General features: G+C 36.7%; 13 protein-coding genes across 13 annotated transcripts; 8 read left to right on the top strand and 5 right to left on the bottom strand.

Annotated features, from left to right (window-relative positions):
* Positions 1–123: 123 nt before the first annotated feature.
* KAFR0J00220 (aldo/keto reductase) lies at positions 124–1,155 on the top strand (the record flags this gene model as incomplete). Its single annotated transcript, XM_003959176.1, has 1 exon — positions 124–1,155. The coding sequence occupies one exon, from the start codon at positions 124–126 to the stop codon at positions 1,153–1,155; it is 1,032 nt and encodes a 343-aa protein (XP_003959225.1).
* Positions 1,156–1,333: 178 nt separating this feature from the next.
* On the top strand, positions 1,334–2,368 carry MRX20 (Mrx20p; the record flags this gene model as incomplete). The annotated part of the gene is made up of 2 exons (XM_003959175.1): positions 1,334–1,348; positions 1,406–2,368. The coding sequence occupies 2 exons, from the start codon at positions 1,334–1,336 to the stop codon at positions 2,366–2,368; spliced, it is 978 nt and encodes a 325-aa protein (XP_003959224.1).
* A 36-nt stretch (positions 2,369–2,404) lies between these two features.
* On the bottom strand, positions 2,405–3,679 carry CNN1 (centromere-binding protein CNN1; the record flags this gene model as incomplete). Its single annotated transcript, XM_003959174.1, has 1 exon — positions 2,405–3,679. The coding sequence occupies one exon, from the start codon at positions 3,677–3,679 to the stop codon at positions 2,405–2,407; it is 1,275 nt and encodes a 424-aa protein (XP_003959223.1).
* A 1,007-nt stretch (positions 3,680–4,686) lies between these two features.
* On the bottom strand, positions 4,687–7,725 carry KAP114 (karyopherin KAP114; the record flags this gene model as incomplete). Its single annotated transcript, XM_003959173.1, has 1 exon — positions 4,687–7,725. The coding sequence occupies one exon, from the start codon at positions 7,723–7,725 to the stop codon at positions 4,687–4,689; it is 3,039 nt and encodes a 1,012-aa protein (XP_003959222.1).
* A 177-nt stretch (positions 7,726–7,902) lies between these two features.
* On the top strand, positions 7,903–8,451 carry ANK1 (ankyrin repeat-containing protein ANK1; the record flags this gene model as incomplete). Its single annotated transcript, XM_003959172.1, has 1 exon — positions 7,903–8,451. One exon carries the CDS (start codon positions 7,903–7,905, stop codon positions 8,449–8,451), a length of 549 nt encoding a protein of 182 aa, XP_003959221.1.
* Positions 8,452–8,724: 273 nt separating this feature from the next.
* Positions 8,725–10,548, top strand: RMD8 (Rmd8p; the record flags this gene model as incomplete). The annotated part of the gene is made up of 1 exon (XM_003959171.1): positions 8,725–10,548. One exon carries the CDS (start codon positions 8,725–8,727, stop codon positions 10,546–10,548), a length of 1,824 nt encoding a protein of 607 aa, XP_003959220.1.
* A 166-nt stretch (positions 10,549–10,714) lies between these two features.
* KAFR0J00160 (DXO/RAI1 family decapping nuclease) lies at positions 10,715–11,857 on the top strand (the record flags this gene model as incomplete). The annotated part of the gene is made up of 1 exon (XM_003959170.1): positions 10,715–11,857. The coding sequence occupies one exon, from the start codon at positions 10,715–10,717 to the stop codon at positions 11,855–11,857; it is 1,143 nt and encodes a 380-aa protein (XP_003959219.1).
* A 43-nt stretch (positions 11,858–11,900) lies between these two features.
* On the bottom strand, positions 11,901–12,473 carry BRR6 (Brr6p; the record flags this gene model as incomplete). The annotated part of the gene is made up of 1 exon (XM_003959169.1): positions 11,901–12,473. One exon carries the CDS (start codon positions 12,471–12,473, stop codon positions 11,901–11,903), a length of 573 nt encoding a protein of 190 aa, XP_003959218.1.
* A 508-nt stretch (positions 12,474–12,981) lies between these two features.
* KGD4 (alpha-ketoglutarate dehydrogenase subunit KGD4) lies at positions 12,982–13,350 on the top strand (the record flags this gene model as incomplete). The annotated part of the gene is made up of 1 exon (XM_003959168.1): positions 12,982–13,350. One exon carries the CDS (start codon positions 12,982–12,984, stop codon positions 13,348–13,350), a length of 369 nt encoding a protein of 122 aa, XP_003959217.1.
* Positions 13,351–13,439: 89 nt separating this feature from the next.
* On the bottom strand, positions 13,440–15,071 carry RET2 (coatomer subunit delta; the record flags this gene model as incomplete). Its single annotated transcript, XM_003959167.1, has 1 exon — positions 13,440–15,071. The coding sequence occupies one exon, from the start codon at positions 15,069–15,071 to the stop codon at positions 13,440–13,442; it is 1,632 nt and encodes a 543-aa protein (XP_003959216.1).
* A 759-nt stretch (positions 15,072–15,830) lies between these two features.
* On the top strand, positions 15,831–16,649 carry RPN12 (proteasome regulatory particle lid subunit RPN12; the record flags this gene model as incomplete). The annotated part of the gene is made up of 1 exon (XM_003959166.1): positions 15,831–16,649. One exon carries the CDS (start codon positions 15,831–15,833, stop codon positions 16,647–16,649), a length of 819 nt encoding a protein of 272 aa, XP_003959215.1.
* A 268-nt stretch (positions 16,650–16,917) lies between these two features.
* On the bottom strand, positions 16,918–18,378 carry HXK1 (hexokinase 1; the record flags this gene model as incomplete). Its single annotated transcript, XM_003959165.1, has 1 exon — positions 16,918–18,378. The coding sequence occupies one exon, from the start codon at positions 18,376–18,378 to the stop codon at positions 16,918–16,920; it is 1,461 nt and encodes a 486-aa protein (XP_003959214.1).
* A 1,511-nt stretch (positions 18,379–19,889) lies between these two features.
* Positions 19,890–20,792, top strand: KAFR0J00100 (arginase family protein; the record flags this gene model as incomplete). Its single annotated transcript, XM_003959164.1, has 1 exon — positions 19,890–20,792. One exon carries the CDS (start codon positions 19,890–19,892, stop codon positions 20,790–20,792), a length of 903 nt encoding a protein of 300 aa, XP_003959213.1.
* Positions 20,793–26,153: the final 5,361 nt, after the last annotated feature.

The following is a 26,153-nucleotide window of genomic DNA, read 5'->3' as shown; positions in this document are numbered from 1 at the left end:
CATGTTTAGAAAAAGTCCCGTGATCATTTAAGCAATTTAAGCTGGTCGGGCATATATAAAGGATAACTCACGCAACGATTCTAGCCATGTATTAAGCTGTTCAAGAATTTTATACCTAAAACTATGGCTATTGTCAAGCAAATCCCGTTTCGGAACACCGGTATCAAAATTTCACCTATTATCGTGGGATGTATGTCGTACGGTTCGAAAAATTGGGCTAAATGGATCGAAGATGATAAGGAAAAGGTCTTTAAAATTCTGAAACATTGTTATGATCAGGGGTTGCGTACGTTTGACACGGCTGATGTGTATTCTAATGGTCTCTGTGAGAGGCTGTTAAAAGAATTTTTGGAAGAATACAAGATTAGAAGAGAAACTGTCGTCATTATGACAAAACTTTTCTTCCCCGTGGATGAAACATTGGATTTATCTCTTGGTGGTGCCATTGAAGATGGAGTGGGTAAGTTGGATTTGACTAATCAGCAGGGCCTTTCCAGAAAACATATTTTGGACGCTGCTAAAAAGTCGGTAGAAAGATTAGGTACTTACATTGATGTATTGCAGATCCACAGGTTCGATCCAAATACCCCGGTTAAGGAAACAATGCGAGCTTTGAACGACGTGGTTGAAATGGGTCTTACCAGGTACATTGGTGCGTCTTCTATGCTTGGTACTCAGCTTGCCGAATTGCAGTTCACTGCTGATAAATACAATTGGTTCCAATTTGTGAACGTTCAATCTTGTTACAATCTGATATACAGAGAAGATGAGCGTGAAATTATCCCATTTGCCAAGAGACACAATCTGATGCTGACTCCTTGGTCACCAAACCACGGTGGCCTTCTAACGAGACCAGTCGGTGTCGAATCTGCCAGGTCTTCTACTGACATTATTCTTAATGACTGGGGTATGAAACACTTGAAACCGTGGGAAATCACTATCGTAAACCGTATCGAAGAGCTCGCGAAGAAGAAAAACGTGTCAATGGCTGTGATCTCCGCCGCCTGGGTCATCAGTAAAGGTTGTGCTCCAATTATCGGTATGAGCTCTATCGCCAGAGTGGACGACAATATTAAAGCCCTGGACGTCCAATTCACCAATGAAGAAATGAAATATTTGGAAGAACGATATGTACCAAGAGATTTGATCATGTAAGATCGATATACTACCTTCTGTTTATATATATATGTATATGTGTGTGTGATGGAGTTTTAATGATTTCTTTAGTAAAAGCTCTTAGAAGCTTCGGACTTTTAAAGGTCAAAATATCGAAAATCATAAAGCTCAAAGACTACTTTCAGATCAAGAAATGAAGGATAACACGTAGGAACGTATGAGTAATAAAGATGTATGTACCACGTATACTATTCTTATTAACATGTGATCTAATACTAACTTCGAATAGCCCGATTACTACATATTAAGTCAATTTGTCGCAGGTAGTGCTGCGAGTATATTTCATACAACTATATCTCATCCCTTTGAGTTTATCAAGACAACCAGACAGCTTCATAATTCTATTTTGCATGGATCATTAGACCGTGTTTATCCCGTAAGGGCATATTTCACGGGCTGTTCGATCTTAAACGTTGGAGTTCTCTGTAAGACGTTTGTTAGATTCTATACTTTCGATAAAGTATGCCAGCTGTTAAAGGACCCCAATCTACCCAGAGACAGGCCAATCACTGGCTCAAGGATGTTAGCTGCTGCTATACTTACTGGGACAATGGAAAGTTTATGCATAGTGCCGTTCGAAAATGTGAAGACAACAATGATTGAGAATGCAATGGAATTGGCCCATCGCAAAGATGAAAAAATATCAACTGCAAATGCTTCAAAACATAAAAGTACTTTCCACAAACCATCGACTCCATCCCAAAAGTTAAACCCTTATGAAACAATACCGCAAACGAGAATGTCAAATACTATCAAAGAAATATATTCTACTAGGGGTGTAAAAGGTTTTTGTCAAGGTGCTATGCCGACGATGTTCAGACAGGTAGGAAATTCTGCTGTAAGGTTTACTGCTTTCACACTACTCACTCAGGCAGCATCTGCTAGGTCAAATGAGCCAAAAAATGAATATCTTTCCATCGGAATTGGTATTATATCATCTGTCGCAGTTGTGGCAGTTACTCAACCGTTAGATGTTGTCAAGACAAGAATGCAATCAAAGAGGAGACAACAACTATACAAAAATTCTTTGAATTGTTGTTACAGAATATTTGTTCAGGAAGGTGTCGCATCGTTATGGAAAGGTAGTATTGCAAGATTTTTCAAAGTTGGGCTATCAGGTGGCATATCATTTGGAGTTTACCAATACTTTGAAAGCTTAGTCAACACATTGCGACTGGAGTACAATAGTTGAACAAATAAAATAATAATGAATATTCTTTTGGTAATGTTACAGACCTGTATATAATATTCTCTCTAATTCATTCAATTGTTCTAAATTTAGATAGTTACAACATTTCTGAAAGAAAATGTCCTTCGAAGATGAAACATTCAATTTTTCAGATATTTCTAGAATGGTGTCAATGCTATTTTGATCATCGGAATTATTTAAATTTGAAATAATATCTCCCATTATATCTACAGACTCTAATTGTAGCCTTTTCCATTCTTTGTTACTCAGTTTGATATTCCTTGCATTTAAGAAATCATTAAGAGCAGTATGAAGTAATGATTGGCTCAATGGCTTAATATTGGGTTCATAGGACATTATAGAGTCATCATCATCTTCGCTAAAATAATTGTTGGGTATTATATTGAGAATGGAGTCATTAGGAGCATCCAAAGCATGCCTCGTTTTAATTACTGGGCTCCTATGGAGTTGTGTCGGTATAGATGCCTTTGAAAACTCGGGGAAAGGTAACTCTCTTTCATTGTCCGATTCATGAATAGAATTGTCATCTATTATTGACATATTATCAACGGGCATATCATCTTCTATGGGCTTTTGCTGGAAATTTGAATTTTCAATAAATGGATTTTCCAATGGTTTCTTGGTTATCAGAGTTTCTGTTGATTTCTGTTTCACCTCCACTTCTTTGATATTTACAGGTTCCAGTTTTCGTATTTTAGGGCCTTTTCTAATAGTAGGTAATTGAGACATTAAAAGCTCAGTTAGCGTTCTTGTCTTGGCACTTTTGTCCCGAGAAGAATGAGATTCTCGAGAAACTAGTTCTGGTGATGGTAAAATCTGGTCATGAGGAATGTACGGCAGTGGGGAAGAGGACTCATTTTGCAGATTATTCTGGCTCGGAGTTTCTCGTTCAAACAAATCCTCATTAAACGTTTCCTTGAGTATACTACTGTCCTGATCCAACTTAACAGGAGATATGGCTTCATTTAGCTCGTCTTCTTTATCGTGTTGCCGTTCTTCGTCTAACTTACTGTACAAGTTTTTGCTGCCTTGAGTAATTATTGCTGAGCTTAAATCTCGAAGATATGATCTAATCTCAAAAGGATCATTATGTAGTGGCTCAATGCTAGCTTGTATTTCCAACCGTCTTTTCAATCCTGGTGTGACAGACAGTAATAAAGCTTCCTTCAATCTTTGCTCTTCCAGCGCTCGCTCTTTGAATGGGGTAATAATGGTGGAATTGTTAGCAAAACTATAATTTGAACCTCCATGCTGGTCTGGATATCTCTTTGGGGTAGTTGTAGCCTCGTCCATACCCAATTTTTCAGATGAGTGACAACTTTATAGTATGGCTCTCGATGTGATGATGTTTGTTTTCTGATCTGCATTTGGCGTAAATACGCGTTACTGATACATATAGCGAAAGCCGTCACATATGATGTACGGTATAAGCCATTGATTATACGGTATTGAACCTGTCTAATTTGCTGGGTTGCAGCATTCACAGAGCTATTCTCTATAATGTTAATTTGCCTGCCTTTTTGTAGAATTTATCTGGAAAAGTTTCCTTGCCTTTCCATGTTTTTAGCCCAAGTAAAGCATTCAATATTATCGTAAACAGATAATAATGCGTTACGTTTGGTAAAGTGCGGCAATGTTTTTAAAGCAGTAAACCGTTTCATATGTCCCGCTTAAATGATTCTATCTATCCTTATAATACTACGGTATGATTTTTCTCGCAACTATAAACTGAATATGTCTCACTGCTGAGGCTGTCATGGCACGATTAGGCCTACTATGCATGCAAAATTGTAATATTTAATCAAGGCTGTATTGAAGAACATGATATGTGGGGGAGTATAATTGATGAAGCACGTTATATAATGTACTTTTATATTTTATGGAAACTTGTTTCAAAAAAGCTCTACCACCACCGAAATATATAAAATTGACTTCAAGAGTATTATGTTATTTCTCTCCAGGTCCAACGGAATCAAAAAATATAGAATTGAACTGACACTACTATATACCACTCCACATTTTATTACCACAGCGACCACTTCTTTTTCAATAATATTACTTGAAGTCATTTCTCTGATATTAAGAGCATTTTATTTAGAAATTTCGTTTTAGTTATAACCTTATGCATTACTTATAATAAAATAGTGTCCAATACTTTTTGAAGATTAGACGGACAGGCTGCCATTTATTAACCCTACAGAGCCAGTTTCTCTATCCTGCGAAACTGTATAGACAAGCTTTTCTCAGATGTGTGCCCACATTAATAAACCATTATATAAAAAGTTAAAATTTTTGAAGGACTATACTAAATACTGAGTTAGTATCATCTTTTCATTTTCTGATAAAGTGTCATAAATTGATTGGAAGTTGTTGACATTTTTTGATGTAACATCTTTGAAAAAGCCAATAATTAATTCAGTAACCGTTTGGCTGACATCTCCTAAACCGGTAATTTCTTCTTCATCCCCTTCACCATATTCACGTGAATCCTCCCCATCCAACTCGTCTTCATCATTAACATATTCTTTTAATTTATCGTAATCTAGAACGTCATCCACGTCTTCCCATTCATCATCGTTTTCGTTACTGTCTCCTAAAGCTGTTGTCTCATTTGTCATCAAATTTTCAATAGCTGGTTGCTTATTTTGAAAGCCCAACTCAGCAATAAATAGTTTAATAATCTTTTCGAAGATAGTTATTTGGGTATATTTGTCAGGAAGAGATTTTGCTCTAGATCTAGTAATGATCAAATCGCCCTCATACGGAATAATGTCGCCATTTACTTTTATGCTGAACAGCTTTTCATCATGCAAGCAATACAATTTACCCAATGCAATTATATTTTCCTTGATCTTTTTTTCACCTCTGATAATCTCAAATGATTCAAACCATTTTATTAGTACATCCCTGACAATGTTCTGCTGAGGAAGATTGAAGAGAAAGTCTACTGTCTCCTGTGTATTGGAATAGAATAAGAAACATAGTAATGAAACTAGATTTTGTTGTGTAGAAATATTTTTACAATCAATCAATCTATTGACCGCAGCGTTCAAAATAGTAGGAATTAAGCTTGAAATTTGGGCGGAAAATTTCGTGAAAATTGTGACTATAAGAGTGCCAACGTTCATAGCTGCGGTATCCGTCACATCCAAAGAAAGTAGTCTATCAAGGATGTTGACTACAGTTTCTAAATATGGCATGACCTTCTCAGAATCAGTATTGTAAATGATATATGTAAATGCATCCGTAGTCAATTGAAGTGTTTCATCTTCTGTTGATGTCGTCAAAATATCAACAAGTGGCTGGAAAAGATTAGCTATAATACTTTCAGGTAAAATTTTAGAATCGCTAGGCTTCTTCTTCATGAAAATTGTAATGAACTCTAACACTAATGATAATAGCGGTGAATATCTATAAGAGGTGGTAGAATTTGCATGAATAATGTTAATAAAAGGAGGTAAGTATATTTGAATGTATTCTAAATATACCTTCTCTGTGACGTTAGTTAGAAGTTTCTCCAATGATTCTTGAGATTCTACAACAATCTGAACGTTGGATGGATCTTTACTTGATATACTGAACAGTAAACTGAATTCTGTTTGTAAAATCTCTTGGCTAGTATTGGTTGAATTACATTCGATGATATTGTTCAATACCTCTGTCAATAAACCATTAGTATCATCTTCGGATTCGTTTGAAACTTGCTTCATTAAGGTTAAAATACTTTTTTGTATGGATGCACATAATTCAGGTCCTAAAACACTAGGCAATTCTGCAAAATAGCAATAACTTGTGAACGAAATCAAAACACTAGATTTAATGATATAATCACCAGATAACCTCAATGCCAGTTCAGTTGACTGCACCAAAAATGTTTGCACCATTGCTTTTACATCTGGCAAATCATCCATGAATTTCTCTAAAATCTTGGGAAGGGCTAGTATAATTCGGGATACCATCAAAGAATCATGTACGTTGGTAAGTAATGAAGGTAATACCCTGAGAACACTGGTTATTTCCTCATTATTAACATTTTCTATATCGTCATCATTCGAAAGGATGGATTGTAAAAGATAAAATGTTGTTTCAAGTTGAGAAGGATCAACGCTAGGTGAAGAAGAGGATATTAACGTAAAAAAGTATTGGAATATTGACTTTAAAATCAATTGAAAATTTTGATCGATCAAGGAAGTCAAGAATTCAAAACTTTGATCTCTAATGGTATAAGACGGTAGAAGCCCTGTTTCCTTTGATACAAAGTGGTTGAAATCAGCTAACCATGTTTCCTTCGTCACAGGGTCCAGACTGCATAAAACCAACAATGAATTTAAGATAATTGTCCGTTCTTCCTCCGTAAAATTAGTGTTATATGACAAACTAGTTAAGAATTCCAATGTATGAATAGCGCATTCACTAAATGATTCTAACTCTGTCTCTGCCGGTTCTGTCATAGAGGCATATTTGTTTTGCAACAAAGATAAAGTATTGAGAGTGATACGTTTATAAGCGTCCCTGGTTTGTGCACTAAAGAATTTTTTAGGCAATTCGTTCTTAATCAATACTAGAATTTCATAAATTTTACCGATGAAGGTCAATGAATCTGTACTTATATCTCTATGAGACATTTCTAAAATGTTGCTCAATAGGCCTAGTGCTCTAGGAATACTTTCTGAAAGAAGTTGCTTTCTCTTTTCTGTCAAATTTGAATCCACATTTGTCATTTGGGTAATCGTGGCATTTAAAAGATCCACCAGGGCAATCCGTGCCTGAATTGACACATTATCCCCACTTTCTAGCAACTGATAGACTATACTTAACGTTTCTAATCCTATATTACCCTCGAAAAACATTTCTTCAGATACAATGTCGTCATAGATTTCGTTTAATAATTTTATGGCACTCAGCGAGTAATGTTGAGTAATACAGCCGTAAAGAATGGATAAAAGTTCAGGCCATTGGTCTGGGAAATCTACTGCTGAAATTTGTGTGACACAATATGACGCACTTGACTTGATTTTAGAATCCTGGTTGTCATCCAATGCCAATTGGATGAGGTAGTTTCTCAATGACGATTTAGTATCCAGATCAATTTGTGAGGTATTCCTATAGGATTCAAAACCAGGGGACCAATAGAAAGTAATAAGCTTTCTCAACGATAATAGAGCGAACTGCCTGGCAGCTAACTTATTTGAATTATTTATTGCGACATCCGTCAAAGCTTGAAATATTAAAGAAGCGTTAGAATCGCACGATTGTAGCAGCTGCTGCTCAGCATGCTCCCTTAACGAATTGTCTGGAGACTGCGCCTGAGAGATCAATTGACTGATATCAGAAGACATTGGACTGTTTAGTTCAGTGTTCACTATTATTTGCAAGCTGCTAATATTGAAAATTTTTTTACGTATTGATAAATTCGCTTTGGTAGAGAACTTAGCTGCCCCAGTTGAAAGTGCAATTTATAATATATATATATATATATATATAGTGGACATAGACCAATTAAACTGCCGACCAGAATGGAAACTGAAGGAGCTTCGTTTGGGGAGCAACTGTTAGATGCCTCTAGAAGAAATAATGTCGATTTGTTGGAGACTGTGTTCAGCGATTTAGCTAATGATCATAAAAAGATTGCCGACTTGATAAATTCATCAAAGGATCCATTTGGTAACACAGCACTGCATCTAAGTTGCAAATACGGGTCCTGGGAGGTTTTGGATAAGATTCTCGACTTGGAAGGTGATATTGAGATCGATCCAAAGAATAATATCGATGGGGAAACCCCTTTACATTGTGCTGTGAAATATTCTCAGACTGAACCTGAACATGGCACCTTCATCGCCAGTAATTTGATCCAGGTTGGTGCAGATCCAAGATTGAAAAATAACAATAATCAAAGGCCAATTGACTTGATTCACAGCGAAGAGTTGGACGATTTGATCGATCTACTACAAGGTGCGGAATTGGCAGCCGATCATGCCAACGAAGCCATTAATGAGAGTGAAGCTGAACTAATAGAAGATGAAGATGACGACAGGGAAGATGTTCCAATCAGTGCTGCAAACTAAGACAGCCTCCATCGCTGCCCTATAGAAACAAGCACGCGCGTATATATGCCTATAGTTATATACATTTTATAAATATAGAATCCAATGAGACATGATTTGATCCGTAAGAATAGCCTAAATGTGATGCTTCTACATCTTGAAAGCTGAAATAATGGTACTTCTGTAAACGTCATTAATCGTTGAATCAATTAATAGTATAAGAATCCGAACTTGAAATTTTGAAATCAACTCACTCTTAAGGCTTCACAAATATAAGGATAGTACCAAAGAAAAATGAGCTATAGCCCTAATAGGCAGAATCGGAACGGGTCTAGCACTCAGCCATCGATGCCCAAGAGATCTCCATCGATTTTAGTGACAGATTCCAGGTCTTCTAAGAATAGGATGAGTGCACCATTTGCAGGTCATGCTGCATTTGGAACCAATTCTAGCGTAGACCCACGTACCGGGAGACCCCCACAAGGTGCTTTCAATGACGGTAATAGTACGAAGATGTATCGCCCAAAGGTTATAAATAATACCAGAATAAGAAGACAACCGGGCAAATTCAGTGACATTTCTTTGGATAATATCTTAGCTGACAATTCCGAAGTACCATCAGGTCGTAGGGAAGAAAGACGCTCCAACTCATCGTGGGACAGGTTTCCAATCGGTAATGAAAGATTACATGCTTCTTCATTAAAGAAAAAAATGATGAATCCCCTACCCACTAGGACTTCCAAGATTTCACAAAAATTGGTTCTTATACCTGAGGAAGAATTACAAAAGGGTCGAAAGGCCAATTTCCTTAAAGAACAGAGTCACACTAAAAGACCATCCCTGGGTAACATAGAATATAATTTCAAGAAAACTGTCAACAATTTACCAAGGTTAACTGCATATAATATCGCTGAAGGTTTCAATCTGAAAGTTCTATCAAACTTTCTTGAAGAAACCCACGATGTTTCACCCCGTTTATATGATGATTGCCTGTATGTACCATATATTCTACCTCTGCTGCCTGGTAGAGATGGTTTTAGGGTTAAATCGAATATTTCCAAGAGAATTGTAGGAGGCAAAACGTTAATAGATCGACTGATTGACACTAGTGAACAAAGAGACCATCATTATGAATTCTTTTCAGGTGTAGAAGATGAAGTTAATAGTGGTCCGGACACTAGAAACAATCCGCATGATAAACTGAACGTCAATCAAGTTAACACAGAAGAGCTTGGTCCGACCGATATGCTCTCAATAAATGCAGTAAACCAGGATGTATTTGATCCCAGTGAACCGCAATTTTTTGCAGAAGATTCAGCAACTCAAACAATGGATACGTCTAACGTTGAAAATTCCAGTCTGACCAGTTCAAGACAAGCTAATTTGGAAGAAGAGGATCAGCATGCAGAAATTTTCATTTTCCATTACGGTGTTATTGTCTTTTGGAATTTCACAGAAATGCAAGAGAAAAACGTATTAGCAGATATCTCATTTTTTGAAGATACCAAGAGGTTGGTATTAAAACCGCTCGATGAACAAGATATTGAGACAGAAGAATTCCATTTCGAATATAATAAGGATAATAATGAAAGGCCCAGGATATTCAACGATATTATAACGTTGAGGTCACACGACCATATGATAAAGTTAACACTTTCGTATGCAATCGCTCAATCATCTAAATTATCAAGATTCGAATCCAGAATTTCACCATTATTCACAGCGGTAATCAAATTACCGAAGCGATTAGCTCTATTCGGTACACTGGGTATGAAGAGAGAGCAATTATTGAAGAAATCTGGGAAGTTATTTAAGCTTCGTGTTGATGTCAATTTATCTTCAAATATCCTGGATACACCAGGCTTCTTCTGGTCTATTGAACCAAGTTTGCATCCTTTATATGTGGCAATGAGAGAGTATCTTGAAATCGATAAGAGAGTACAAGTTGTAAATGACCGATGCAAAGTCTTCTTAGAGTTTTTCGATATTTGTGTTGATTCAGTAGCAGAAAAAAATATTGCTAGAGTGACTCTATGGTTTTTAGTCGTAATCATTGTGGGAGTTTTATTTTCATTTACTGAAATTGTTGTTAGGTACAATATCATCCATAATCTTTGAATGCACATATATATATATATATATACAATATATTCATTTCTCATATGCTTTCGATTTAATTATCATTATGACGTGAAAAATTCCGGCTAGTTTTAATGACGTGTGAAGCAAAGAAGATACTCCATTCGTAGTAAGGGAGGCATCAGGCGTAGCTTAACGTGCATCGATGACAATTATACATCGCCTACCTATTACTACCAGGAGTGAACCTACAAAAGCGGCGGCTAAACCGAGGGAAGTTTCCTTTTATTCAAGGACTTCTGAAAGATACGGAGAAATATTGACTGATAATGATTGCAACTTAAGGTACTACTACTTTCCTGATGCTGAACTAGAGAAACCGTACAACTTAGCTCAAGGACGGAACAACTTCATCAATGCAAGGAGTCAAATTAAAGATGTGTGTTCATTGGAAGGTGTACTTAAATGTGTGATTGATGTTGAAAAGAAACATGATTCCAAATTAAACGTCAATGTTATTACATTTAGAGGGATACTGAGAAAACTTATAATGGTTGCATATGAACATAATCCCAAGTTCAATAAAATCAATTTTAGAGTTGTCTTTTTTGATAAGCAAGTATTTATTAAGGAAATCAATGAAAAGGAAGATATCAGCAATGCGATAGATGTCAATTCCTATACTGGTTACAAATTTGAGGCACTCACTCTACTTAATGAACCTATAGCATTTACTGAGAGAGATAGTCTTGATAGTAGAGCCGATGCCTGTGTTTCAAATGGCGATGAATACGTATCTGTAGTGAAAACAGGTATAGGTAAGCACAGAGTTCTGATGGGCGGTGAAGTGGATGGTATATATGATTTCAAAGAAGACGGTGCAGATAATCTCAAACATTATCTCGAATTAAAATGTACCAGGTCTTTATCTAGTTACCAGGATATCGAGAATTTTGAGAAGAAACTATTCAAAACTTGGCTGCAATGCTTCTTAATTGGCATACCACGGATAACGTATGGATTCAGAGATAGATCTTATAATCTTACGTCCATAGAAGAATATCTAACGGAAGATGTTCCTAAATTGTTCACCAATAGGGGGGTGAAGGCTCAATGTATGGATGCTATCCAATGGTATGGAGAAATAATTGGATGGCTTTACGATACTTTAGCGCATCTCGAAACGGATGCTAACGAAATCAGGCCTTTTAAGCTTTTATTCAGTGGAAGTGAATTGGATCTAGTCGAAATTCCAGCGAAGGACCCAGAATATGATGATATTGTGAATGGTGAAGCCGTATTAACAAATGAGTTCAAAGAATGGAGAAGGATATTAAAAACTAAATAGTTATGCATGCATTTATTTATATATATTTACGTACAATTGCATACTACCTTGTATTATTATAATGAAATACCCTGTAAGTACCAAATGCAACGTTTGTGACTATGACCAGCGAACAAATCGTGAATAGAAGGAAGAATAGAGATCTCATGCTAATTTCAGATACAAAAGCATTGATTACCTCGGCAAGAATACGAGCCCAAAGTTTTGCTGACTCGCTCAGATCTCTGTGAGTTTCTATATCTATGTTCATACACTGGTACCATTTACTACAAAGATTAGTCAAAGCTGGTATCTCTTCACCCATATGGCATTCGTTGTTATAGTAATCTGATTTACAGTTGGAAATCCTACTTAGCTCGACTTGTTTTAGCTCTTCTAATCTAAAATGAACATCATTATTAATCATAATAAGGAACCTGATCACGAGATAAAGTAGAAAAGACGTTATTATGGTATTGAATAGAAGCTGTACGTATTCGGCTATGAGTTTGGGATTATACCATATTGAATCGTTTTTATGCGATAATTTCAGCACAGGCTGCTGTTCAAGCCCTTTATCCTGCTCTTTTAATAATCTGTCGTCATATCTGCTGATCAAACGGGAACCATTATCCATACTTCCTCATGTGATCGTGTTACGATGGATGTGATGAGCTTGTCATTCAGCCAAATTTATTTTCATGACCTATATAAAATTACCCGAAGCCTACGAGAGGATGGACCCTAACCCGACCCCCATTCAAAATATCGTATCATAATAGGGCCTTTTAATGTATTAAACCAGCTCTAAAGCAAACTATGAGTATCTATGTGGATATATTTGTTAATGGCATGATTCCTGTTGTTATACCCCCAGCCCTGGTGGGATATTGGAATCTTAGCTGCTTGAATAGGTCTAATTCTATAGCTTAGTGTAAGTTAGGGTTCGCATAATGCATGGAGCGAGTTGCCGGTTAACGGCCAAACATAATCGAGGTTTAGGAACATGGGGATGTTTATAAGGTCCGACTACCATCAGCTCCGATGCTCCAATGTCAGGACTACTGCGTTAAACAAGTGGATATATAACTGTAGCAGACATTTGATTTGTGGTATAGCCACAACACTGTAATAAATAGCTTAACATGAAACAGTCGTTAGTAAGATTGGCCGAATTTTACAAGCCATCGATAAGATTTGTTGGTGGTCCACATAAGTTTCCGGCAGAAGTACAGCCCAATTTGCCACATCCATGTACTCCTGACACTAATCTGCTCCCTGGGTCAGATCTGTGTCTACCAGCTAGTGAGTATCTCAGCAAAGTAAAACCTTTCGTGGTTGTTCCTTACAGAAATTCTCAGGTGGGAACTAGTCTCACAGAAAGGTACAAATTTGTCGATAGATCGTTAAAAGATAATGAAGTTGCATCAGTAAATGATTTACCTCTCAAATTTCATCTTAAACCTATTGAAGAATCAGAAATTGACTTAATTAACAGTGGAGGGGCTTATTGATCAATTATATACGTACCTTTAAGGCTTTTTGAAAGACACCTAGTTTATCTATATTTATATATTCGAGAAAAACAAAGTTAGTAGAATTCTTATACGATAATGTATTCTTCAGTAGTTAAGTTTGCCACCGAATCATATGGGAAGGCCGAATCTTCATTATTGACAATATCTTCGATGGCAACGCCACTGATACTCTTATTCTCTTTAATATTGTAGTTTTTATAGGAAACATTAATTGGGAAAAGAGAATCTTCACCGTCTGCATTGACACTGAAACTGATTAGACCTGACTGTCCTCTTTCTAGGGAAGATTCTACTTTAATGGTAGTACCAAATTCATCATCAACGTTAACAATGGAGGCGCTGAAATCGTTAGAATCTTCATTAATAGATATGGAGCCATTTGCAACAGGTATCGTGAAATATAAATTAGCAATGGAATCTAATTTCTCTTCTAAATCATTGTTAAGTTCGAATTCGACTGTAACATCGAATTTATTTGAACTATTTTCCGTGACCCATGTAGAGACCTCCAATGGAATTAGTGATTTATCACCTGCAGAACCAATTTTTCTCCATCTTAATACACCTAGACTATGGTCATTTGATGGGAAGGATTTTGATTTATCCCTTAATGAGATGATTTTATTATTTAAAAATGAGTTTTTGTCAATGTTTGGATGCGTCTTGAACTGGAATGTACGATCTTTAACGTTCATCGAATCAGCTAATTTTATTGTTGCATGAGCTAATTCTGGGTCGTTAATCCTTAATTCAAGAGAACCTTTCAATTCTGAAGATTGAACGGTACCATCACGATTAATTTCGGAATTGACAGTTTCATTAATTTGGATTAAGATACCATTATTTTCTATTGGTTTTTCATCTTGTTCCAATATGTTGTTTATACTTGGAGAAGATGTTTGAACACGAGATGTATTTAGCCTTTTTGCATTAATATTACTGTTATTACCTAAACCTGACAATTTCATTCCCGCACGAGGTCCTGAGTTTGGAATTGATTGCGGTAGTTGCTGATGATGATGTTGTTGTTGTTGTTGTTGCTTCAAGTACGATTGTTGAGCAGCTGGAGAAGCATGACTATAATAACTGTTATAAGCGTTATTCAAATTGGAAGCATTTGCACCTGCAGTGAAATCGTTACCTGATGGGTAAATCATACCATTCTTTCTTTCCTGTTCCTTTCTTGCAATTTCTTTTGCACGACGTTTTCTTTCTTCCGTGGCTTCAATTTCTTTATTACGTTCAATGATTTCTTGTATCTTTTCTTCATGAGATTCCATAGCAATGTAAGTGTTGACTTGATTTAAAGATAAATGTTCCTTGTATCCACCCATTGAGACGATTTCATCGAATGAACTTAAGATTTCAAAGGCCTTATTATAAATTTCATACTGATCAAATTGGTTATTTAAAAATGCATTGATTGTTTGAGAGAAAAGGTTTAAAGTTGATAGATCTTGGACGATATTCGATTGGCGGTTAGTGATTAGGATAATATAGAAGTCATCGAATGGTTTGTAGACGTATCTGACATGGTCATCTTCAACAAAAGTATGATTTGAAGAATGTTTTAAAGATACCAAATTTTGGAAATTAGATAGTAATTCGAGGACACGATCTCTGGAAAGATCTTTAAATTGTCTTGATAGCAATGGTTTACCGTTACTGGTAGTAATTGAAGCAGCTAATACGACCATTGCGTGATTATCTCTGATTTGTTACTTGTCTGATATTGATCTTGTAGATTTGTTGTCCTTTATACTTTTGAAAAACGTACTGAGAGAAAAAAATTGGCTGTGAAGATTGAGGATCGCAGTACATTACCCGGCGCTAGTGTATAAGTATCACAGCCAATACAAATGAGCTGAGCCAACGAATCAGCGAATAGCACCGGGCCTTGAGGTGAGGTTGCTACTGTTGAAATGTACTTGGCATGCGTGGTTAGGATTATTTGCCGAAACGGTATGGACTTGTTTGTACTGCACCGCCGGAAGGCATTGCCATGGCACAATACAGACTAGCTCCTGTCGATAAGCTTCTTGGGCTGTTAAAGAATGTCTGTCGCTGACAATGAATGGGATAGAATGTACATGGGATATGGTGTAGTACGACCAGCACGGTCGTCCACTTGCTGTCGTCCCGCACTGCTATTCCCGTCGCAACGGCACTCCCACTAAAGAAACATCGTAAAATGAACAGGACAGTGAGATCAAAGTGCGCGGGAACACACGCACACATTGCGGAAATTACCATTGAATCTCAACCATCCACCAAGTGAAGCGTTCAAAATATTTGAGTTCTTTGAACGTGACCACCCGGCCATTGTTTCATCATCATACACGAAGTAGTTGTGATAAATCAATATGGATTTTAAATTTGCCACCAGGAGAAGTAGTACTAATCTGTAATGCAAGAAAGTTACAATATAAATAGCACATATTCATAGACCTTACAGGATGTCAGATTTACCTCAATTGGCGAAGAGTTTGTCTATAGCGTTCGATTCAAAAGACTACAAGACCTGTGAGAAACTTTTATCTCCGATTAAAATAGAATTAATTAAGGCTAATCTTTTAATTCCCGACTCTAACAGATTAGCTAATGAAACATACTTGAATGATTTGGAAATAACTAAAAAATCATGGAAATTGGTGCCAATTTCTTCCATCTTCAACATGAAATTCGACGTTTTCCAAAATTATTTTGCTCAATTAAGATCATTCTATTTTAATAGTAACTCAATTTTATCAAGATCTTCAAATAAATCAAAATTAGTGAGCTTGTACCTTTTAATCTTACTTTCAAAAGGTGATGTTACGAAGTTCCACTCTGAATTAGAATATTTAGATCATCAAATTATAAATTTACAAGATGATGAATTACTATCCCTACCTATTAGAGTAGATAAATTCCTCATGGAGGGTTCTTACCAAAAAGCTTGGAATCTTCTACAATCTGGTTTAAATGAAGTCCCTGAATTCAAAGTATTTACTGTCACCCTAATGAACACTATCAGAGACGAAATTTCTAATAATATCGAGTTATCCTATAATGATTTGCCTCTATCCAATATTAAAGCACTTTTATTTTTCAATAATGAAAAGGAGACTGAAAGTTTTGCATTACAAAGAGATTGGAGTATTAAAAATTCAATCGTTACATTCGATCAAGAAAATATTCTTGAAGATAACGTTGAGTCTAATGGAAATGAAACTGAAAATAATTTAATCGAGAAAATTTTGGGTTACGCCATCGATTTAGAAACAATTGTGTAAGCTTTTTATAAAAATATTTGTAAATGCATTTAACTTGATATTATGAATGACTTCCACCCCAGACAGCATTATATTAGAACTATCAAGGGTGCGCGTCAACACACTCGAATGCGTATTCTCATTCAACTTCAAAAACAGTGTCCAGTTGAAAATATTGATCTTAAGGTTTTTTTATCACAATAAATTATATATCCTCTTCTTACAAACATCGTGAAAACTACATAAAGAAGAAATACGCTGAATCGTCATATGTACCTAACTACCAGAATTAAGCACCAGTTAAACCAACAGATAATCCCTTAGCTAATCTTTCTTCAGTTAAAGCAGCAATGACAGCAGCACCAGCACCTGAACCATCTTCAGCTGAAACAATTTGAATTGGATATTTGCTTGGATCGGTTTCAGTCCACTCATGAATATCTCTCAAACCTTCATGTGCCATTTCCTTAAAGTTTGGATACATCTTGTAGACAGAACCATCGGCAGCAATATGTCCTGAAGTGTAACCTCTCTTCTGACAGACAGCAGCAATACCACAAACAGAAATTCTAGCGGATCTTCTACCAATAGATTCGGCAATACGTCTGATAACCTTACGTTCTTGAACAGTAGTCTTGACCTTCAAGTCCTTTTGTAATAAATTGTCGGTATCCTCTAGGTTTTCAAATGGATCTTCAACAATCTTAGCTGGGTATGATGTATCCATGACGTAGGGCTTGTTTAATTCACTCATGTCTTGGTGATTTAAAATTAAACCGCGGTCATGTAAGTCAACAATGGTTAATCTTAATAATTCACCTAAATAGTAACCAGAAGACATCTTTTCGAAAGTTTGTTGACCTGGTCTTGGAGATTGTTTGTCAACAATAATATCATACTTAGTTCTTGGTAAAGCAACATGTTCGTTATCGAAGGAACCGTATTCACAGTTGATAGCCATTAAGGAACTTGGCGGTATGTCATCACTCAATTTTCCCTCTAATTTTTCAATGTCAGAGACTTGTTCGAAATAAGCACCATTGACACCAGTACCGAAAATAACACCCATCTTTGTGTCTGGGTCAGTGTATAAAGAAGCAACTAAAGTACCAGTGGTATCGTTAATTAAAGCGACAACGTCAATTGGAAGATTTTTAGCTTTCATTTGCTTTTGTAACATTCCAACAACATCATGACCTTCGACACCTGGAATATCGAAGCCCTTGGTCCATCTTTGTAAAATACCTTCGTTAATCTTGTCTTGAGAAGCTGGGTAGGAGAAAGTGAAACCTAATGGTAAGGTACCTTTAACTCCGTCAATGTATGTTTCCTTGACGAAAGCCTCTAAACATTCAGCAATGAATCTGAACAATTCTTCGGAGTCCTGAGTAGTTCTGATGTGATCTGGTAATTTGTACTTGGATTGAGTAGTGTCGAATGTGTTGTCACCACCTAATTTGACTAAGACAACTCTTAAGTTAGTTCCACCTAGATCAATGGCTAAATAGTCTCCCTTTTCTTTACCGGTTGGGTACTTGACAACCCAAGCTGGAATCATAGGAATATTACCACCTTTCTTGGATAAACCTTTTTCTAATTCGCTGACGAAATGGTCAACAACTTTTCTTAATTGTTCACCGGAGACAGTGAACGAGCTTTCAACCTCGGTCATTGCTTCGATTAAATCTTGTGGGACGTCAGCCATGGAGCCCTTTCTCATTGGTGGCTTTTTTGGACCTAAATGAACCATATTGAAATATTAATGTGTGAATTGATACTTTTGACTAAATAGAAATATAAAAGATATTATTTCGTTAGTTTTCCAACTTTTAAATTGAGATAAATAAATCAAAATTCAAAATTACAAGTATTGCTAATTGATGTTCTTTATATATGTTTTTTTTCCATTCAGTCTGTAACAACCATGAATAGAATACTTTGGAACAAGCTTTGAAGTGTAAATACCCCTCGTAGATTTTCTTGACAGATTGGCTTCCAACAACAACTTCTTGGCCGGTCTCTCAATACAAAACAACCGCCTCGAGAATGCAAGCGCGCTATCCACGTCTTTGTCTAGGCATTTTTGAAATTTCGACAACTTGTTAGAGGTCCACGATGCTCTCGAGCTTTGTTTTATAGTGGGGCACGGTGGCCTAACTTAAATTCCTTCTCTGTAGTTTTCTCAACAACCTCCTTCTTCGTCATTTGGAATCACGCTATTTTCGATTTTCTGATGACAAACGACGCCAAGAAGAGTCCGAACAAAATTGAAGCGGAGGCCATAATTGCATTCCTTTACCCCACACATCGCCGGCACTGAGAAAACGACTGACACTTTTGATTAACCCCTTTCGGAATTCTTTTGCGGTTAGAAAGTAGACACGCAAAATTGTTAGTAGTTCGATTACCCCCGCAATTACCCGGGTCTTTCTGTTTGCAGACTCTGGAGATCATTTGTCAGACCACCTTTACTGTTATGGGGGTTGTGAAGCATAACTACCAGGATTGTGGCCACGTGCTTATATAAGTTGAGTATGGTCCAATATGGGAACCTCCTTTCAGCGTCCTTTTCGAGAGAGAATACTTTGGTAAAAGGAATGCATACACAGAAGCCGACGGAATTAGTTCTGTGTAAATACAGGACACAAGATGGAAAAGCCGCAATTAGTTCTTTTTAAAGTAGTTGCTAGCTGACGCTCTCTTGGTGGAGTATTCGGTCCTTTTGCGGAGCTAGTCGCTCTCAGAGAAGACAAGCTGTTTCTGGATAAAGGAAGGCAGACTGCTAAACTTCTTCAATGAAGTGAGTTTGAGCTAGTTCTTTCAAAGAGTTTTAAAATGTATATCTCTCAAGTTATACCCTAGTGTTTATGTCTTCGCTTTTGCCTACAATACTTGTACTCTCAGTAATCGTAAATATAGTTAAAAGGAGAATTACCCAACTAGATCTTCTTTCTCGTACAATACACCTGACTATACATGACATAGTTGTCCGACAGACAAATTAACCAATTTTTGGAGTATGTGGGGTACTGTTCTCAACATTAGATAAGAAATTAGTATAAAATTACTCTTTAATTTGCTCAGTTGTCATCCGAAATTTTTCGTTCAGATCGCAGAAGTTTGCACATTCCCAGCACATGCCAATTTAAAGTATATAAATCGGGTTGTTTCTCAATTGTATGTTCTCAAAACTAAAGCCACAATTTAGCGCCAATCCAATAATAAAGACCTTACGCGCGTACTTTTTATTTCAAGGTAGCAATGAGTTCCGGTGATAATTCTACTGTTCGTCTTGTATTTCCGTTATGGCAAGGAGGTGTTTTGCCAGCTTATCAATTTGGTTCAGAGTTACTAGAATGGCTTTCGCCCGCAACGAGCATGCCAGTAATTTGTGTCCCAGTTCCAAAATTTGAAGGTGATTTTACCAAGGACGTGAAAGAAGTGGAAGAAGATGGTCTCGTATTCAAACCGGAGTTACTTACACAGCTCACAGCTGCCAGAGATGAACTAGAGAAAAATAAACCTGCAAAAATCGTGACATTAGGTGGAGATTGCCTAGTGTCCCTGGCACCATTTGCTTATTTGAGTGAGAAATACGGTGAAGATTTTGGAATTTTATGGATTGACACACACCCAGACGTTTCGCAACCTGGTCAGTTCAACCATGTCCATGCTCATGTCCTGGGAAATTTAATGGGCCATGGTGATAATGACATTGTCTCAAAACTTGTAGCAAAACCAACAGGTTCCTCCAATGTTATGATTGCTGGAATTCACGATCCACTGGACTATGAACAGGAATTTTTAACCAAGTATAACATTTCAACATGTTCTGCAAAGGAAGTTCAAGCCGGAGCCAAATCTGTTTTCCAATGGATTCATGACAGAAATATTAAAAAACTCGCAATCCATATTGATCTGGACGTATTGAATGAGGCTAAATTCCATTCATTGTATTTTTCACGTCCAAATGTACCTGAAAATGCCTTTGATGGAATTGCTCAAGGTGAACTAAGTATGTTGAACGTCATAAACCTGGTCAATCAAGTTAAAAAAGATTGTGCTATTGTTGGGATTACAATCGCAGAATATTTGCCTTGGGATGCTATAAATTTGAAAACTATGCTTCAAAAGCTACCCTTGATCGGAGATGATTCTAACTGATGCGGCTGGTACACTAAGTCGTTTTGAATAGCTTGTTTTTGTCAGGCAAATCAAAAAGTAAGCATTAGAGAAACGGATAGTAATTTCGACAGGAATGTATCCTTGTACGTTCTTCGTTCGAATTAATAATCCTGTAAATTGAAAATAGTTTTCTGTGCCTCGCTTCAAGTTTCAGTCGTACATAGATCTTAATAACAATCCGAATCCAGTGAATATAAGTTTTCAGTAATAGGTGTTAATACTCAACGAACCTCCCACAACGCTAATGTGAAAAAGAGTCCCCAAGGGGTATTGAACCATCAAGTTTCGATCAAACAAATCTCTAGGCTTTAATCTTCTGAAACAATTTTCTACAGGAACGGTTACTGGTTGGAAAGTAATGAGATTTGATATGGTAGGCGTATATAAACCGAATATATTTAGACGCAGTTTTACTTTATTAGATTATAATTGAGAGAATGTGAAATTTAACTTACGAAACAGAGGCTGAAACATGCGACAGCAATCACTGGTCAGTGGTAGAAACAAGATTATGATATGTTATGGTATAAGTAAGCCGTTTCTGCATAGTATCCTAGAGTATATAAACTGTGAACATCGCATAGAAAGTACAGATTGAGTGTTTGCATAAGGGTCACAAATATAGGGCTTTGCCCATTACAATGAAATTTGAAATTTGTAATGGAGGCAGACGGGTAATATATCGACTGCCAAAAGAGATTCTTTCTAACAACTATTGAGCTGCTTGATGAGTTTGTTGTATTCTTTCAATAAGAATGTCCTTTTAAGCTTAGCAAATTCGAGAAAGACAAATTAACCACACAGCTTCTACAAGCCTATATAATATTTGTAATCCACATTTTGTCCAAACTACTATTCTTGGGATAAAATGCTATCAAAGTATGTCCCTCTAATTTTTCATATCATTTTTTATCCAAAGATTATTTTAGCCGGATTAAAGAACTTACATGTCAAAGATATATTTTCTATTACATTCGATAGAGATACTATGAGAGGTAAAAACTTTGATTATAATCTTTCATTTAAATGTATACTAGATATATATCATGATTAAAAATAAGGCTCATCTAAAATGGTTTGGATAAAAAACAGAAAATAACGACACGTAATCATACTTACTGAAGTGTTGTGACAACGTTATGAAATGATAATTGTACATTTCAAAAAATTATCCGTCATAAAATTCTGGGTCTACCCCTCCCCATGGATCTATATATCTTCTCCTACCATGGCTGAGCTAACCCTTTCGGTTTCGAAGAAGCCCCATGTAGCACAATATTTATTCCAGTACTCATAACAACCTTGAGTTGTGCAGGGCTGTCTCTGTCACATTATACCTATATCACCATCCAATTCATAATCGTTAATAAAAGTAACCCACTCTTCCTACAGTAAAATATCTTTCTAGTACCCATCATTGACAGCCCCAATTGTCATATGAGGCCCATTCATATGCGGTTGAGCGTTTTGTTAAGGTGTAATTCACATTTTTGGTAGAAACTGTTGAGCCTGTTTTCATATGCTAAGCGTAAGCTACCATAACGGTACTAAGATCGACTGCACGTAGCACCGCGACTTTATCGTGGTCTGAACCGACCATATGCAAAGCATACCCATGATGTTCCCAGTTGCCTTCGTGGTGGATATAAATACCAGCAGGTGGAGCTTCCACATGAAGAGGACTCAAACCGTGCTGATTAGGCGCGTCAGATACCGCCGAATAAACTTCTAGTGTGTAATCATACCAGACCTCTCTACCAGCAGCTATATCATCGGCTAAAAGTGTATCAGGGCCAAAGTCCAAATCTCCTGGAATCATGTATCTCTTAGCAGACACACTTCCAGAGAAGTACGCCCACGCAACAGTCGTACCACCAGCAACAACAGCAGAACTTGTCTCAGGCTTATTAGCAACGTTGAAGTCGTCTTTAAACATTACATCTGGAATGAAACACAAGAATTCCCACTGTATGCCCGAAATGCCGCCAAAGTATTACGTCTACTATAAATAATGTTGGCAAATTAAACTCTAGAATGATCTCAGTCCGGGTGTTTTAATGTACTGAAGTCTATGTACGCTTCTTTGACATGAGAATCACTGCATCGGACCGCCCAGCATTTCCAAGTCATAGAGTAAGGTAATTAAGAATATATGCACAACAGAATACTAGGAAAAATGATCTAGAGATTTTTGAGAGGAACTGTACTCGTATATGCTGCAAAGTTAGTATCTCTGATGTATCTCTGATAGGCCATGTTTGAATTTTTGCCTAGTATTCTATGTCGCTAACAAGGTATCTTCTTCGTAAAAAATTGCCGTTATCGAGACTAGTTATCATAACATAATCCGATGTGAACCCTCATTATATCGCAAGGCCCATAATGTGGATATATATCCAACTAATGAACTTTTTCGGTAATTAATACACCTATATTACAGCCTGACGTTAATTACTAAATCTCTCTGCTCATTTTGAATACAGGTAGGTATATACCGCGGAGAATTGTCGAAATATTCATTGTCCTTGAAAGTAAAGGCAATTTCAACTATAATTCTGGTAGTAATTTGTTTATTCTGAACGAGGACTGTGCAGTTGAGTCACGTACAAGGTCACATATAACAGCTTAAAAGTAAGAAAGTAAACAGGCGTGTCTTCCTTTTTATTTCTCTACAGTCAGATGAGACCAGAATCGGTAGCTCATAGTATTCTGGAATTGAGAGAAGTGCTTTCAAAAAAAGTGAGGGTAAAGGATCCTCAATCATCAATTCAGTTCCAAGTGCACAGATCGTAGGAATTGGGACCGCATTATAACGAACGTCTACTATATTACTCTTAATTTTCAAATAGGATTTTTTGTTACCGTGCCAAGCTAATTGCCCGATTTATATGAAGCATTGCCATATAAACTACGTAATCCTGTTGAATGTTGAGAATGTCTCACAAATGATGGAAAAATCATAGCTTTGAAGGTTGCATAGTCGCTGCAGGCGTCTACCAGCATTCTAGACTAATTAATTATTATAAGATACTTTTTTGAATAGGTAATTATTTTGGTTTAGATCAATGTTTTGCAAAATGCTACTCCAAAGTTCCTGTGTGCAAAACAGTCTATTGAGTTTTCAGACCACTTTGAAAATTAAATATAACACATTAATCATTGTGCACTCTAATTAAATCAAAAAGCCTGCTATCAAAAATCTCTGAATTCTTTAACCAAGATACCTTTTCTTGGAGAAGGCTTCGGGAATTTTAGCAGATTGCACGTATTTCTGGAGTTTGGTTTCGGATACGATAAAGAAGGCAGTTCTATATAGGAAAGGAAGCTTTAAAACGTTTCAGCTAAATAAGACTAAAACACACAACAACAAAAAATGACTTTCGTTAGAAGTTATTGGATTTACCTTCCGATAATTTTAGCGACTGCTGTAGCACTACATCCTAGTACGAGATGCTTACTCATACAAGCTTGTTTATGGAAAAGGTTGATAGTAGGTGGAGGGAAGGGAATATTTTTAGGTATAGGGATTGCTTCGGTTTTCCTTACTGCGTCTCAATGCCCAGCATTTGTCAAGGAGTGGGCACATCATGGTTTTACCAACGAAACTAAAAGGGAACTACATGTCTGTACCATTGGATTAGCCGGGATCGCAGCAGCAGGCTCAGTGAGCTCAATTGTTTTTCCTGGTAGCCTATCTGCAGTATAGATGTAGTTTTCAGGAAACAAATTAGCCGACTGAGAGAATTATTGGCCATAGACTATTTGAACTCTGTTAACCATTTAGCCAATATTACAACCAAAACCATGCATGTTTGTCATACACGTTTGAAATTCATTTAGTGAGATCTATTTTTGTTTGTTAGAGTGGCTTGGATAGTACGATAACATTGGCGTCAGAGTGTGCCACCTAAACTAATCCTTAGTGCAATATCTTCCGCCAATTATATGGTGGCGGACATAATAGTTTTTAGGAAAAGAGCTAAATTACATCGTAGAGCTAAAATTTCTGAATCATAAATGGGATCATGTGTAATCAAAAAATATCACTGGCAAGAATCGGTAAATATTCCTCTTAGTCGAAAAGTATATATCCTCATCATGGATTAGTACTATGATTGACATTTTAAGGATCATAGGATGGAAACCAACCTACGTAATACAAGGCTGCTAGAGAAATTTACTTACATCTTTCTTGATCTGCACCTACCTATACATAGAATAAGCACTTCAAAATTAAGTAGTGGTAAAATGCCGTTCGAACAGTTAGCTTGGATTTCATATCTCAATGTTAGAAATTGGGAGGTACTGGCTGCTTATAGACGTTTGTGAATTATATATACAATTAGGTAGAACAGTTCCAGATTTTTATATAAGGATACCTCGTAGTATAATCGAGCGTTCAATTGCAGAGCAAAGATGGTCTGTTATAATGAATGCAATTTGGCAGCAAAAGCATTCTCTACTGGAAATGGACAATTATTTAACATTTCTGCAAGATTGTATATTGGGAAACAGTTTTAATCGATATTTTCGGGCTGTAGGCCGAAAATGGGCTCGAGGCCGTGACGAAGGATTGTGAGTGTTCGACTGAGAAACGAAAAAAGTGGCGAAAGGAATGCAAAAAAAGATTCGCAGGCAAAAATGCGGGATTCCGGTTAAACATCAGGGTTAGTGTGGATAATTTAGGGTTGGGTGGCTGAAAAGCAGTAAGAAGCCGTGGAAGTGACGCTTATTGCTGAGCTCTCTGGAAAGAAGAGCTGGAAATGAGGATTGCAGAGTCAGATTGCCTGACAGATGCATGGGTATGCGTTGATATAGGGACGAATATTTTTATTTAGAAAAGTGAAGACTGTCTTACGTGGAGAGCCACTGTCTGTGTGGATTATTATGTCATTTCAAATTGAGATTTGAATAAATGTTAATTGGAAAGACAGTGACACACGTTGCAACTCCATCGTTTGACGTTGTGGGCGAGTCGAGACAAGTAATGGAGGCAATACACGTGACATATGTTATACCCAATACTTAACATTTGCAAGATGAGAAGCTTTACGATTTGTTTTTGCGATTAATCGTGTTTTACAGTCGGGCATCTCTATGCTCGCTTTTTGTCTTTTTCTTGCAAGAAAGATCTTCTTTGTCAAAACGAGAAAAAGTTCTCGACAGATAAACATCAGGGAAAAACTATCAAACATTAGAAGACAAAGTAAACTCCAAGTTTCTCTGGCATATCCAAGAATACACTCGACGAATTGACGAATCTTGTATGAAAGACAAAATGAATAGATTTTTGAAAACTTTACTAAGATATGCTATTATAAAGCAACGACATATGTCTGT

The sequence above is a fragment of the Kazachstania africana genome, chromosome 10, assembly GCF_000304475.1.
Source record: "Kazachstania africana CBS 2517 chromosome 10, complete genome".
Classification (NCBI taxonomy): Eukaryota; Fungi; Ascomycota; class Saccharomycetes; order Saccharomycetales; family Saccharomycetaceae; genus Kazachstania; species Kazachstania africana.
This window is presented reverse-complemented; position numbering and strand designations above follow the sequence as displayed.